Source organism: Rhea americana, unplaced genomic scaffold (genome assembly GCF_003343005.1).
Source record: "Rhea americana isolate MKP2758 unplaced genomic scaffold, rheAme1 scaffold_11, whole genome shotgun sequence".
Taxonomy (NCBI): domain Eukaryota; kingdom Metazoa; phylum Chordata; class Aves; order Rheiformes; family Rheidae; genus Rhea; species Rhea americana.
This window is the reverse complement of record NW_028185150.1, coordinates 1,308,990-1,324,694: the sequence shown is the minus strand read 5'-3', so window position 1 is coordinate 1,324,694 and position 15,705 is coordinate 1,308,990. Positions and strand designations below refer to the sequence as shown.

Here is a 15,705-nt window from a genome sequence, read left to right as displayed (position 1 = left end):
AATGCTTTGCACAATTCTACAACAAAATGTTAATAAATTTTTGTGTTATTTGCAGTGAAAAAATATGACACTCATTTGTGAATGAAACATGGAGTCCCAATTTTTAAAAAATAAATAGCCAATAAAAACTGACACATCTTTGACACATTACTCTGAAAAATGTTATCTCAGGTTTTTATACTGTCTGTCTTTTAAAATATTATATTTTCTAATTCTATTACAGAAAATGCAACACAATCATGAATATTAATGAAAGTGAGGTTTTGAACTGTGCATTAATAAAAAAAAAAAAAGAAATCCATTAATAATGACATATGCCTGATGTGCTTATTGTATTTTTAACTAATCTCTTTTTGCCCTTATTCAATTCATTATTATTCCAAGAACTGCGAGATGCAGCACGTCCTTGATGGCAGCATGATTAGGGCTTGTGCTGACATCATATTTTAAAGAATCTTCATGATAATTATACATTTTCTCAGTTAAACATACATGTTTCTCACATATTTTGTATTGTTTAAAACAAGAAAAATAACCATAATGTCTCCCTGGATAGCTCTCCTGGAAGGCTTATATTCACATTTTAACAACCAGCACACAGAAACATAGTACACATCTTAACAAACTTTGAAAGTCAAAACGCATTGTTTGCATTTTGGCAGTGGCATATGACATAAAATTTTAATAAACAACAGTTTTCTAAACTCAGAAGGTTTCTACTTGGTTTTCTGCAAGTTGTATGACATGCACAAGCTGCTGATTTGACTGTGAAGCTTAATTCAGAGAAGCTGAGGAGTACATAGGCAATTAGCACTTTCAGTGTTCTTGGCATTAGTCTGCCCCCCTAAAAGATAAATAGAAATGTTCTGCTGTGTAACTTAATTGGATATGCTGCTTTTTGCAACTACCCATATTCTTCCTGATCTGTGCACCTGTGTCATCGGGCCTGCAGTATTCACTAGTGCAAATCACATAATGAGAGATGTGGGAACTAGGACCATTGTAGAAAGAAAGAATTAAAAAATGTTTCCCCCCTATCCAAAGCCAATATTCTATATCTTTCTCTGATTATCATTTAGAGGAGTGAGTTCCATTATCTTTAGTAGAAAAGGCTGCCTGCCAAGTTTGAAACCATCTCAGAAGTCACGTGGATGCTCTTGTAGTTGTTCCTAGATTTATTTTCTTCTTGTGAGCATGCAATTTATTCATGGTCCTTTTTTTTTCAAATGAACTGTCTGTGGACAATCACTTGGTCCAATGATTCAGGATTTTTTGTGTTTGTCACTCATCTCAGGAATCAGAATTGTTAATAAAGTGTTCTGTCATGAATTCCCAAGCTCTTAGGAGACAAAGCATTTGGCTGAATAATGTATTCAGATACTGTTTAACATTGCTATTATGCAGTCTATTCTCAACAGATTCAGGTCCATTACAACTTGTACAATACGACTGGTAAAAATATGTGTTTAATAACAAAGTTACTTGCTTATGTTCCATAGCCTGCCTATAAAGTAATTCGGAGACAAATAATGGACATATCCCTAGAGAAATGAAGGCATCTAATCTAGCTTTTAGGCTCAAGTTACATTCTCTAAATACAGTAAAGTGGTGGTACAGTGCTAAAAGCCAATTTTTAAGAGTATATGTTATGCATTGGATACATGTGGATACAGAAAGGATATTTGCACTAGTTAATAAACATGGACTTTAAGTGAAAACTTGAAGTGAGCCCAATGGAAGACTCTCACAGACATTGATGCAGCAATAAAATGAATGTATAGCATGAGAGATTATCAGCCTGCATTTGACTGACACATTGTCAGTCAGAACCATCATTAATTATTAAAACAGCATGGTATTAGAAAACTATGTCCTAAAAAGTGACCAAGGTTTTGAGTAGTCGTTTATTCTACCCAATACTACCGAACTTTGAGGCAACACAAATCCCCAAAACTCATAGTACTTGAAAAAAACAAGCTGGGCAAAGAAGATTTGAGGCAGGACTAATTATTCTGACCATTTGAATAGCTATATCAGGGAAATTTATGTTTAAGTGTGGGATATTGCCAGTATAAATACGGAACATATTTCACCTCCAAAGTAGAAAGTATCTGCTGAATAAATTTGCAGAGGTATGGAGGCCTGAGCAGACAAGGTCACATCATTGTCCACCATTACACTGATACGATTCCTCTTCGCAGAGAAGGAAACAGAATGCCACTGGCCATTATTTAATCCAGTACCTAGAAGGAAAATAAAAAACAGAATGAAATATATACATCCATTATTTGTTATACTAGCTGAACAGTATAGACTTTAAAGGAAAAGAGACTGTTAMAACAATCTGTAGCCTGTGTAACAACTTGGAGTGATAATGAAAGAAAAAATGAACAAAAATCACAATGTCTTGAGTGAAAATAGAACATTCATCCATTCATTTTCTTCACTTCTGATAAGGAAAAATAAAAGTGCTTCAGTGAAAAAGGAAAACCTGCAGTTATCCTAATTATCAGTAATACATTCATTTAATGTAGTGACTATTTAAAGTGTCCTCTCAGTCTAAGAAGGTTATCATTAAAACATCATGGTAATGACTGACACAATATTTTAAACATAACACATACTTTTACTCTACTACTACAAGGGATTATGTCATCTTTTAAAATCAAAGGTAGTCATTATATTTCATCCCAGTAAAATAGAAAAATCTTATAAATACTAAAAGCTTCAGCAACTGCCATGTCAACATCACAAGATTTTTTTTTTCAGTAGTCTGTTTTACATGAAATGCATGGGTAAATTCTGGAGCTATCTCCTGAGAATTTAGCTCCTAACACYAGTTTATGCTACCTCTAAATGAGTAAGTGTATGGTGCCACAAAGCAATAAACCTAGTCCTGATTCTGGTAAGCACTTACATATATATACACATTTTATTCAGGGGAGCATGTAAAAACATTATTATCTTTAAGTAAATGCTTTAAGTCAATCATGTTCTTGAGTGCAGGGATACTTCTTTTAGCTGAGAATACCACCTTTGAATCAGGTAATGTCTTTTCTCGATTACTGAGTGTCTCTGATTTGTGATGTGTGATTTCCTCGTGAAATTTCATGCATTTATATACTCCAGAATTTGTTTGTATTATGGAAAATATAATTTACCATTTAATGGACTTGTTCAAAGTAGTAGACTAGAGAAAAACAGAAGGATAAGAAGGTTCAAATAGCTAAATTTCAGCATAACCAAGATCCATATATTGTTAACTACCACAGCATTAACAATTAAGTTCAGCATATAATCATCAGATAGTGTTAGAATTGTATTAGAAGCTGAGATACATGCCTCTAATAAGTTGAATATAATATAAAAACTTTATATTACTTATTTCCTTACTTAACCAGTATTATGGAATGCACACAAAGAAACCTTATCCCCTAATAACACTAAAATTTTGCTCTATCCCCAGTCCGAGTGATATTATATGAAAACCATGGCCAGCAGATCATTTGATCTCTACATGACCATTTCAGGGACCACTACCCTTTCAGATGTAATGGCAGGAAACACAGAGGCTGTTTCATAGCATTCTAGCTACTTATTTTGGCTACAATCTTCCTTGAGAAGTGGTATTTGAGGATACGTATATTCCATGTCTGATCTATCAGAAGTAGGAGCAGTACATTTAAGTTCATGGTGAATAATTAGCAAAACAACTAACAGAAATTTTCTGAATTAATTGATAGGTGTATTTTCTACTTCTGTAAACCTCCCTTTTAATGATATTTACAGAGATGGATTTTCTACTAAAAGAAAAATTTGAAATCTTATTCCACACAATATAATATAATATAACATTAAAGCTATTACAACTGACTACCAAAAGGTCATCAACACAAGGGTAATCTTTTGGTAAAAAGGATTTATATAGCCCTACAGGCAATGTGGAGGGAGTGACTGCAGTTTCTGTACATTTTCAAGGTCTCAAACTGCTGAAGAAGTCCCTTTGGACTGGTAGCAGTCAATATAATTTACTGTAGCCTTCATGCTAGTGTATTTTATGTTAGGGTTGGCATAGTACTGAGCTGAGAATGAAGCAAATGCCTTAAAGCCCTAAGTATATTTTCATTATGTAATCTGTTGCAGCTCCACAGACATTTAAAAACAGAGTAGATAAAGTGTTAGAAAAATATTACTACTGCCTTGCAGTGTCAGGGGCATAGATGAGTCACACTTTATACTGAAGTTTTTAGACTTCACAGGTGTTATTATATATTTCCCCTATTATTTTTTAGTACTATTTTACAGCTAGAACTCATAAAGTATATCAAAGGGTTTTAGTAACTTCAACCCAAAAACTAACAAAGAATCACAAACAGATAAAGCATCCTTACATCTTTTATACCACTTTCAACCTCAGTGAACTATAGACTCTTTTATCAAACATGTAATAGGTATGCTAAAACAAAGAATATGAATAAGCCTTTTATTTAAAGCACAGCAAATTAAACCTGAGAAAGGCTCTTTTCTAATTTGCAGTACTGTATCCAATTTTCTTATATAAATCATTGTAAAATGATTCTTCAATAAGAAACTAAATTGTAAAATGTACATAGAGTATAACACCACTTGTAACATTATATATTTAAGACTAATTAGTTTTATAAATGAAAAAGATTCTCCTACAAAGAGAATCCTCTCCTCACTCCTCATCTTCTGAAGTTCCAGCTTCTTTCACCTCATCTCTAAGATTAAGCAAGAAGGCTCTTTATTTGTTGAGGTAACTGAAGTGACTGATATTTTCCTCAGTCACATCTCTGCAATATGCTATGTTTTCCTCTGGTAATCTAAAAAAAAATTTGATAATTTCATTTTAGTTGTAGCCAATTGCTTTTAATTATTAGTGTTGCATCCTGCCTCATTAACTTTCTGTTTTGGTGAGGGACTAATTGTCTAAATATTGCAGCATTTGAACAGCAAGGCAGGTAAGAAAATGCCCAACCATAAAGAAGCAGATTGCATGAATGACTGAAATAGAAAAAACATTTTGTTATTGGAAAATGGGTTATGGTTAAAAGACTTTTACAATTCTTTTTTTGTTTACTATCTCTCGTCATACTAATGTACTTAATGATAATGGGAGAGAGATTTTATTTCCTCTTTATATAGGCTGGTGTGATTAGAGACACAAAATGTCCGCCTCGCTCAAAGAAGAGTTAAAACTTCTCAAAAGTGCCTTTCATTAAATATAGGAATTGATGAATGCCGTTGTCTTAACACAAAACATTCCTGAGAAAACAGCTGATTGCAGCTCTGGCATTGATAATCTTAATTAAATGCATATTTTCCTGTGTGAAGGTATGGTATGACACTTCATATGCGTGATGAAGGTGAAGGGGCTGCTAACACAACCATTTCATCTGAGAACTGTGCTAATTGATTCTCTAGCAGGAATTTTAAAAACGCCTTACCAGGAGACATGTTGAGAAAAAATAGCATATTTAATTAATTTACTAATGCATATTAATGTAACTGTTAAACAAGGTTTTCATTTTTCACATTACCTGTACTTCCATCATTTTAATATTCTAGTATCAAAAAAAGTCTGTGTGAGGTCTTGCAAAACAATGACCTATAACTTTATGAAAGCATATATCAAAAGTCAGTTCATATAGCTTATTGTGAGATCAGTGAGAAATTAAAAGCTTTTAAGTAGTTTAGAAATAACTTGTAGATTAGTCTGAAGTATAACTTCCATATTCAATGACTGTTAACATCATTTAATTAAAAGCTGCATAGAAAGACAGGTTCATATGAAAAAAATGAGTAATAATATTTCAAACATTTGTACATATTGTAATTCAATTTGGACTCATCATTCAACACAAAATAAATTTGCATTCATTTTTTCTTTTCTTAATCTATGTTATTTCTTTGTGAATGTTTTATGACCAGCTTGCAAAAGAGGCTACAAAGGAACAATATTAAGCAACCCTTCTGTAAAAGAAGGATACAGCTTATTATAGCTTAATCACTCATGAATTAACATATTATTCTCCTCATTCTTATATGGCTGAAGAAATCTTTAAAAAACTGATGGTAATGAATTCTACAAACTGTGCACAAAGAAATATGCTCTGATTTAATTATCAAATTTTGTGTGTGTGTGAAAGCCAGGTCATAAGTCTTTGCCTGGAGGGGAACAAACCTGTCCAACCATCCATAATTTAATTACTCAATCTTCAAATGCAGACTTTATTCGCTTCACTGAATGTAGCAACAATAAACACTTCAAAAGCTCAGGAAAAAGTTCACTGTATGGTTTTGCTTGATAACTTCCTTCTCAGAAGAGAATAAAGCATTTTACAGTAGTTTCTGTCTTTGCAAGGACAAACACTATTCCACCTTATGAACAGCAAGCTTAACACAGCAAAATAACGTTAAACTCTGTTTCAGCATAACATTCTAGGATTTATTTTGAGGTATTCCAACTAATATGTTATGTATTTGATTGCAAGTTTGAAGTTGAATAATTTGCCTTACGTGCAAAAGTGCCACCACTTCAGCTGATCTATTGAAGTGACACTGCATGGCAGCAATTTCTTCTACATATATCATCTAATTGAACTACAATTAAAATCGCTCCTAAAGAGTCAAATACATCACTGTTAACTACATACCACTGGCACTCTTACTAAGGAATTGACATTTCCAAATGATATGCCTGGGGAAACCTTTTGTCATTTAAATGGTATTCTTTGTGCATCAGTTATTTTAGATTATAACAAATACTGGGGTTGATCCTACTGTCACCTACAGTAACAGGATCAAAGTATTTATGTAAATTTCAACATTATCCATGATCATTACTGGCTCACAATCCTTTCCTGAATTAAAATAAAAACTGTTTAGAATCTTACATTTAATCATTATACACCTGTAGAGAGATAATGAGCTCTGGAGTTATGTTTCACTTTTTTCTTTTTTTATTCCCTCAYGGGAATTTGCGTTTTGTGTCATTGAAATAAGGAATTAATCTAAAAGAAACAAAGGTGGTATTGCTAAGGCACAGAACAAAGATTTAGGCCCTATCTCCAAATACCATGGTTGTTTCTTTGCTCTACTTGGCTCTGCCTTGGTCTCTCGGTCTGCCAAACACATGATTTGTGAGCATTTTAGATCAGAAGTGATTCCTATTCTGTGTTTATACCAATATTATTTTTCTTGAGATTTTCTCTCTCTTTTATATAGCCTGTTGAATTCTGAGAGGTCCAAGAGGGTTAAGTTTTTGATTTGTACCACAGCAACTGTTGTGGTTACTTACAGTATTGGTTATTGCTCAAGAATTTTAAAGAAGAGCTCAAGAATGTAAAGAATTGCTCAAGAAGAGCTTTAAACAGCATCATTCAGCTCTCTTTATACTCTTACTTGAAAACTCCCATGCTTTGGTTCCTATCCTTCCAATGAATATACCTTTTACAAGAGATCAAATCATTGTACCTCCTGATCCTTTAAAGGTTTGTTGAGTGCAATTTTAAACTTCATTTTTCCAACTTAGTATTCTCCTTTTAATTCAGTTCACATTGCTGGAACTAATTTGGTTTCTTTTCTATTAGTAATATTCCTGCCTTATGAATACAAAGCATGAAATGTATGTTTAAAGTAGAGTCTAGGATCAATGTAATTTTTGGATGTGTTTTTGGCAGCCAAGTTACCCATTGTTTCAATGGCATATTCCCCCAGCTACTGGACTCGGATCTTCGTCTTTGTTCATGCAGTACCTACTTCAGTCTCAGTCTTATTTCCTCACCTTTATACGTTCTTTGAAATCCCATTTATGCCCCCAACATCTCTCTAGCTCCATCTTTCCTGTTGGGAACTCATCTCTCATTACCATGTTACCTTTCTATAACAGATGGTAAAATTCATTTAGTGTACATAACATATGATGAACCCTGAGCCAGTCCCAATGCATGAAGTGCCAGAGCGTAGTATACCACTGATAAAGCACTGCTAGGTGAAAGCATTGGCATTATCACATGGTGATGTTATCGCCTCTCACTATTTTTGGAAAAAAACATGGAAGATGGAGTGGTTGTCAGGTCACATTGTCCTCCTCTCACTTTGAACTAAACAAAGAAATTCCTGGCAGCACCAGCAGTTTCAAATCAAATGACAACAGCACACAGGAAAAATGAGGAGCCTCTTGGTGAAACAGATAGAGCCCTTGCTCCCAAACTAAGTGAAAGTATGACTGGAAAAGCTGGGAGCTGCTTCTTAAGATCCTTACCAGACATTCTCTAAACTGTGTTTTACTACATTTTCCTCCTCTTTGTATCCTCATTTTCAAACAGGGGAATGGCTCAAAAGAATAATAAAGGGCATGCTGTCTGGAAACCTCTGCTCCAGCCCTGGGGCTCCCTGGAAATCAATGCACACTACCAAGTGCAGATGATCTAGTCTCAATTCAGTGATTAACTACAAAAGTGACCCTTTAGCTCTCAGTCATTCAGCCTCCTCAGTTCTCTATTCTTCCTGTCATTACCATACATCTTTTCTTAATCTGAAATCAAGTCTTTCTCAAATTTTTGGAACATAATATAATATTTGGCATTCTCTCCCCAAATTTAATAGAAAGCTCCTTAATTGAGACTTCTAGAAAACTACACAATATATAYAGCAATGTATAATTTTATATACAAATGACTTACTTGATCCCTTGTGAAAACACTGACAAATGGCAATGTCTTAATGCCTCTGCTTGGTAGAGCAAGAAATTAATTTGTTTACATTTCACAAATGAAAAAGCTGCTAGATGTCTCAGAATGCTATGATTATCCACATGAACTGTACACACGCAAACTAAGGACTCTGCAACCTATATTCTTACAAGTAATTTTTAATCAAATAATCACAGGAAGAAACATATATTTCCGTATTTGACAGAAAGGAAAGAACTGTTTTAGAAACATTTGGGATTATAATTCACATCACACACACTAGTCATAGAACCAAGTCACTGATGTAAGTACTAAATAACATGACTTATTTTTTCCCGCATAGGAATCTTTTTCTTCCCCCTCTCCATTTCTGTTACCTGCAGTGATATCACTTAGTGTTCTTCCTGGTTTATAAAGACTCATTTTAACTTTCCCATCACTCAGATATAGGAGAAGACCACCTGAAGCCTGGTATAGTTTAGTAGAAAACAGAAGTCCTTCTTTGTTCCAAGTGCGAAACTGGAAACTGATGGATACTTCATCTTGCCCTGAAGTGCCAGGCAATGTCAGATAACTGCTGGAGCTCAGAAATGTAACAGGAACCACTGCTGGCTCTAAACATGAGAAGGACAGGTTGCCCTAGGGAAAAATGAAACAAGTACAGCATTAAGAACATTTAGAGTAAAATAGTCATGCGAACTTTTGTGTGGAAACTACATAGTTTGAAAACATTACAAATAGGAACTAATATTTATAATTTCTGAATGTGTTAGCCTAAGAATCAGGTTCATATGTAAGAAGGTATCATTCTGAGAAATGTTTACCAAACTGTTTGACCAGAACAGACTAACCTGCTTAGGCAAAGAGTGGCAAGAACCTCTGAGTGAATGAAGTGAGATCCTTAAATTACGTAGGTGATAAAATGGTACTTCGGGGTTTACATGGACTAACCTGTTTCTATTTTGGCTCAGCCTCAAGAAGCATCAGAGATTTGACAGATTTCTGAATCTCAGATAAAATGCCACTGAATGCAAAGTTTGGTACAAATATTTACAGAGGTCTGAATGCTTCTATGCAGAGAAAAATGTTGGACTGGGCTACTTAGTGGTTGTGTGATAGTGTTAAATTTGAGGAAAAACATTATGTTGGACCCAGGAGCAGCCTTTCGAACTCAGTGCAACTGGAGACGTGCACTGACCTGAATTTTCATTTTCACAGATAATCAGAGAATATTGCGTATATAAACTCTTATTACATTCAAATATAAAACATGCATTTTATAAAGCGTAAGGACCTTTGTTTTCTAGAAGGCCCATATGGACCAGATCATAAGATGCATTTAGGCACCTAATCTTTATTTTATGCTTGACTGTTTTTGAAATCACTGGTTCTTAGATATCCAAATAAACTTGAGAGCATGCAGATTGACTGACTCTGAACTTAAACTGCAAACGCAGCTATACTGARTGACATTAATAAGAAGACTGGAACAGCAACAAAGTATTTTTTGTGTCTAACATCAGAGTTAGTTAATACATCGTGACTCTTCCAAGTGATACAGGATATATTTTGATCTAATGACTTGCTGGCATCATTTCAACTATAACTAATTTGTTCTGTACAGATGATTACTAGAAGAATAATGTCTCCAGAAAATAAAGTACATTTAACTTCCACTCAACAAACAGCTTTTAAACTTTTAAGCATACATAGAACTTTGACCTTGTAGCACAAAGCTATAAAATCAGTTTAAGAGAAGTACCCACCAGTCCATGGCATGGCAAGACATTAAAGTTTATTTGTTTTCACTTCCTTCAAGGAAGATACATACATAAAAGCTCTGTCTTATGAACTCAACTGGAGAGAGACAGATAGTCAACTGAACTGACCCATACTCAAAAGGCAATCATCAGACTAATAAACCTTGTTAAACACTAAATGCTTACCATCTGCAGATTCCCCCTCCACATTATTTGGACAGCTGCCTGACAATGGTTCAGGTCATATCCTGATCCTGGGTGTTTAATAARGGCTCTGTGGTAATGTACAAACTTTCTGGCACACTTATGTTATAAAATATTTCCGAAAAAGTTCTGCAAGTAGCACAATAGTTTATATTATTTGAAATAAAGATAATATAATCTTCTATAACAATAATTTTACAGTGTGCTTTTCCCTAGTTCACAGAGACTCCTCTGCAACTGCCCTCCCCCCATTAACCTATCAGCATCAGAAACAGGATGTTATATGGAGATATCTGTTTAATGGATTGTGGATGTTCACAGATGATGTTCACATGAGAAATAAAGTAAATTGTAGGAGATGCCATACATATATTTCTCTCGGACAGAGGACCAGATCTGATCGATCTTATTTTGAATCCAAAAGATTTGGACCTGGAAAGCATTTCATATTTAATTATTTACTTTGAACATATTCTTTGTATCATATCACTGTTGCTGCTGAAGATTTTAAATATTGCAAATAAAGATTGTTCTTGTTCTAGCTTTAAAGAAACAATGAACCTAGTAAAAACTACAGAAAACTTTTGTTAACACCCACGCTGGAAGTTAGCAACTTATTGGAACCATTTCTCTAAATGGTCAAGATTTGTCTACTATCACTGCTGGCTGTGTCGCAATAAAGGCACTGCACCCACCAACATAAATTACAGCTCTTAAGACAAAAGGAGGTATAAACTGACAAACAGAACTTATTTATCAAATTTATAATGCTCTAGAGAAAATAGAACATATCAGTATCTTTGGCAACAGAATGTTTATAAAAGGTACTGCTAGTGTTTTCCCTAGTGACGTGCAGAAACTACAGCCAGAGCTTTGATGACTTCAAATACATCTTATTATACAATACATATGTATTATATATAATACATTAGTATACTTCTCATTATACTTATTATATATCGCTTCTGTACATGCACAACAATAAGATATCACATACATATCTAAATATTTGCAAAACAGCTGAAAAATAAAACAAATCCTGCGCAACCTACTGGATGAATCTCTACTGCACCAGTGATAAAATACCCATATAGGCAATTCCTTGATTTTTCCTTCATTGAACAACAGAGATTTTCCAGAACTGTGGATTTACACATTGTATATGAAAGTGGCTGTGGCCTTTTTCTTTTTTTTTTATTATTATTCATTTTCTCTTTTTAATTATGCATCTCTTACCACAAAGTAGATCTGAGATTTATGCCTCTTCGCTAGGTCAACGATGTTCACTCCATTACAATAAATATTTTCAAAACATCCATAAAAGTTCTTGCGTGACAATGTCCCTGATTTTCCAGGCACTGGGATCCCTCCAAAGCTGAGCTTAGAAAGAGAAGAGAAATCAATAATATATTAAGTAATTTTCTAATGAAAAAGCTTGCCACTAGTGTAAGAGCAGAAGTCAAAGACTGGCCACAACTGAATCTGCTACTTCTTAGCTATTTATTTGTGTCACATCTATGGACTAAAAGAACAATCTGATAAAATGCAGGCTGAATCAAATTATATGCATCAAAACATTTTGAAATGTTGGCATTTTTAAAGGATATTTTTAACAATAATGTGGATATAGAGTCTTGCCAGTTTTCAGCATCAATTACAGTTGTAGCATCAAAAAGAAGAACAAGATTGGACAACGCTAAAAGGGAGATAAGAATTCTCTAACTTCTTTAGTAAATTTGAGTCTGACTTCTGCACTAAAAAAATCATCAAATTAAATTATTCTGTTGCAGTTCAAACCAAAGGAGAGGATTTTTTTAAAAATCTCAGAATGCTTAGGATAGAGACCTATTAAATTCAAAATATCACTCTGTCTTAGTAAGTCCCGGAGGCAAACACTGTTAGAAAGTAGTAGATTATTTTAGAAAAGGATTGTTACATGGTTGACCTGAGTTATACTCTGGTGTATGTTTTTACTATTGGGCATCTTCACATATAGGATGCTGGCTTGGGAGACCTTTGGAACTCAGTCATTCCAAAGCTATTCTGATTAACATTCAAAATGGCTGTAAGAAAGGTCAAATGAATTCTTACAATTTAGAAATAATGAACATCCTGATTATTTTTTTTCTGAAAATAATTATTTGAATTTCATATAGTCTAACTCACAAAGGATTTTATAATATCATAAACATTTTCATTTTTAAATTTCACTTCACATTAAAGTAATTTTATAAAAAAATCGAAATGAAATATTAGGTATTGAATACTTTACGTTAAAAATAACATTAAGTAATTAAACTGGGAAGTTTTAATTGCCAGCAATGTGTTACTAAATGCAATGATTCAGACTGTTGGGGAAGTTCAGACTTTTTTATAAGTTTTTGCATTAAAAACCTCTCCTTTCTATCCTGTTCTATTGAGAACGCTCATAATGTAAGCACTAGTATGTGAAATAGAGGAAAAATAAATTTGTAATGATAGCTGATTTAGTAAAATAAGTTTATTGTCCACAGTCAGTTAAAACTTGAATGTATTTGTAGTTGCCTTTCCTCCTTTTTCTTGTATGATTCTCCAAGCTTTAGTATTATGTCTTAGATTCAGAAATTTTAAACAATATCCTGTCTTTAATCATCTGAGTAATRTTCTTGAAATGCAACATCACAGACATGGAACAGGAGAGAAAAAGAGGAGAGTATTCAAATCACCATTTTGAAGGCTATGACCTCTAAAGGACAGTATTAGACACCTCCATAAAGTAGTTGTAGAACACTTAAATTATTATTTCTCCTAGAAACATGCATTTAAAGTGTCCTCTGATGTCATTTACTTTTCTTACATGACTCAGTCAAAATCAAAGATGATAACTAACAGAAGTGAATTAGTTGCCTAAAAGGAAGGTGCTATAGGTGCTATGGTGCTGATTCAGAACTTGAATTGATAAATAAAGTAATGGAGATTTATGGGTTCAAGTGGGTTCACTCTACTCCAGCACTCATCGTCTCTTCCTAAAAACAGGAAAGGAGCAAATATAATTCAACAATATACCAACTTACAGACCATGGAATAATGGTCTATGGATTGTATTTGGAAAACTTTTGCACCATGTTACACGTACTCCTCATTGATGTAAATGAGATTACCTTACAGTACCTTTGTCAAACTTACTAGGAATTTAAATTTCTACCTAAACTCTTCTGAAATGGGCTTTAGCTATACTGTTTTACTGTAATTTTCATCAAATAATAAAATAAGTAGTGTTATTTGGTGCTCATTCCTCTTCTGTTCGCACAGGACTCAGCATATGCACAGCGCTACTGAAACAAAGACACCAATAATGATTTCTGAGGTGAAAAAGATGGTCTATTGAAAATTTTGGGCTTTAACTTTGGTAAGCTAAGCATTAGTAATCTAAGAATACCTCTCTTCAATCTGTTCCTTCGGGAAATAAAATTGGCATAAAGTCCACAAACTTCCCTAAGTAAGTTCTATATCCTCTGCTTATTTCATTATATTTACATAACAAAGTTAATAAATATTATAAATGAAAGGTAATTTTCACACCTCATAATCAAGGTCCAAATAATTGAATTCTCCTTTTGCATGAAAATGATGAGTGTGTTTATCCACTGTAAAGTTTACTTGATTGTTAAAATGCTCGATGAGGACAGAATGCCAATGTTGATCATCCAAAAGGCTGCCCAGGGTGATATTAATTTGGGTATTAGCATCACCTCGAGAGGAGAAGAATAAAAAACTATTAATTTCACACAAAAAGTATAAATATTCAAATATATACTGCTAACTTATGGTACACAATACATTAAAATCAATTTAATAAAAGGAGTTTTACTCCAATAATATTCAGAAGCTACATTAGACTGAATAAAACTGTAGCTGTTACCTAAATTAATGAGTAAGGACAGCTTCCCTTTAATTAATTCAAGTGTTAGATGGTCTCCATTTTGTCCTTCTCTGTGGAGGAGAATTCCATCACTTTGCATTGTCTTAAACTTCAGAGAAATCACATCTTTCAGTGCACTCGTGGGTTTTTGATTAAATGTGTAAATTAGACAACTTTTCCCATCAAAACCAACCACCTCAGATCCTAGAAACACAGAAATTAAAGACAATGTATAATGTTATGCTGAAAAGAAACAGTTGCATATTCAGTTCAATATTATGAAGGCTACCACTAACATCCCTAAATTCACCTATGCCCAGTAAAGAGAAGTTTGTTAATGCTATGCCTAGTATTCCACAAATGTGCAGCCTGGCCTATGTTAGTGATGCTGCTATTATAAAACAAGGTGAGCTGAAAAGATCCCACTTCTACCCCTACCTAGTGCTGAAATCACATGCTGAAGCATCTTTGTTGCCTTGGAACCATGAAGCACATTAATCAAAAGCAGAACTGGCCAGAGTGAGAATTTCTGTTAATTTCTCTCTGCAATTAATTCAAATTAACAAAATAAATAAGAAGAAAATCATTTCCATTATGTTTAACTGATTTTTAGAGACTTCATGGTAGGCTATAACTTCAAGTCACTATTAAAATCAATCTGGATAGCTTTACAGTAATTCAAAATAATATTATGGCATATTATTCTAGGAAAGAAACAAAAATACTCTAAAAGGACAACTCATTAGTTATAAGTAGGGCGTGGTTCTCTTTTCATCAAATGTTACTTTGTGGACATCATAAATGCCATTTTCAACAGCAACTTTAATTAAGCTGAAATGCAGCTTAATGCAGAACATGAATGCAGGTTAATGATGACTCTGTATTGTCAGTTTTCCAGTACAGCCATATAGTCATTGAATCACACAATCAGAATCACTGAGGTTGGAAGGCACCTCTGGAGATTAGCTAGGCCAGCTGCCCTGCTCAAAGCAGGGTCAGCTAGAAGAGGTTGCTCAGGGCCACATCCAGATGGGTTCCAAATATCTCCAACAATAGAGATCCTACTTTTTTTGCACCCTCTTGGGCAATCCGTTCTGGCATTCAATCGCCATTACCATAAAAA

The 15,705-nt window shown here is 33.9% G+C and overlaps 1 protein-coding gene across 2 annotated transcripts in view; it reads right to left on the bottom strand.

The window, feature by feature from the left end:
- LOC146601019 (contactin-associated protein-like 4) overlaps positions 1 to 15,705 on the bottom strand; it is a 230,671-nt gene that overhangs the window by 57,486 nt on the left and 157,480 nt on the right. For both annotated transcript variants that reach the window (XM_085312730.1, XM_085312739.1), the window contains exons 5-9: positions 14,583 to 14,786; positions 14,243 to 14,412; positions 11,918 to 12,061; positions 9,095 to 9,356; positions 2,094 to 2,243 (exon numbers count right to left, since the gene is read on the bottom strand). In XM_085312730.1, coding sequence (XP_085168856.1) covers positions 2,094 to 2,243; positions 9,095 to 9,356; positions 11,918 to 12,061; positions 14,243 to 14,412; positions 14,583 to 14,786 — 930 coding nt within the window. The remainder of the gene's footprint in view (positions 1 to 2,093; positions 2,244 to 9,094; positions 9,357 to 11,917; positions 12,062 to 14,242; positions 14,413 to 14,582; positions 14,787 to 15,705) is intronic.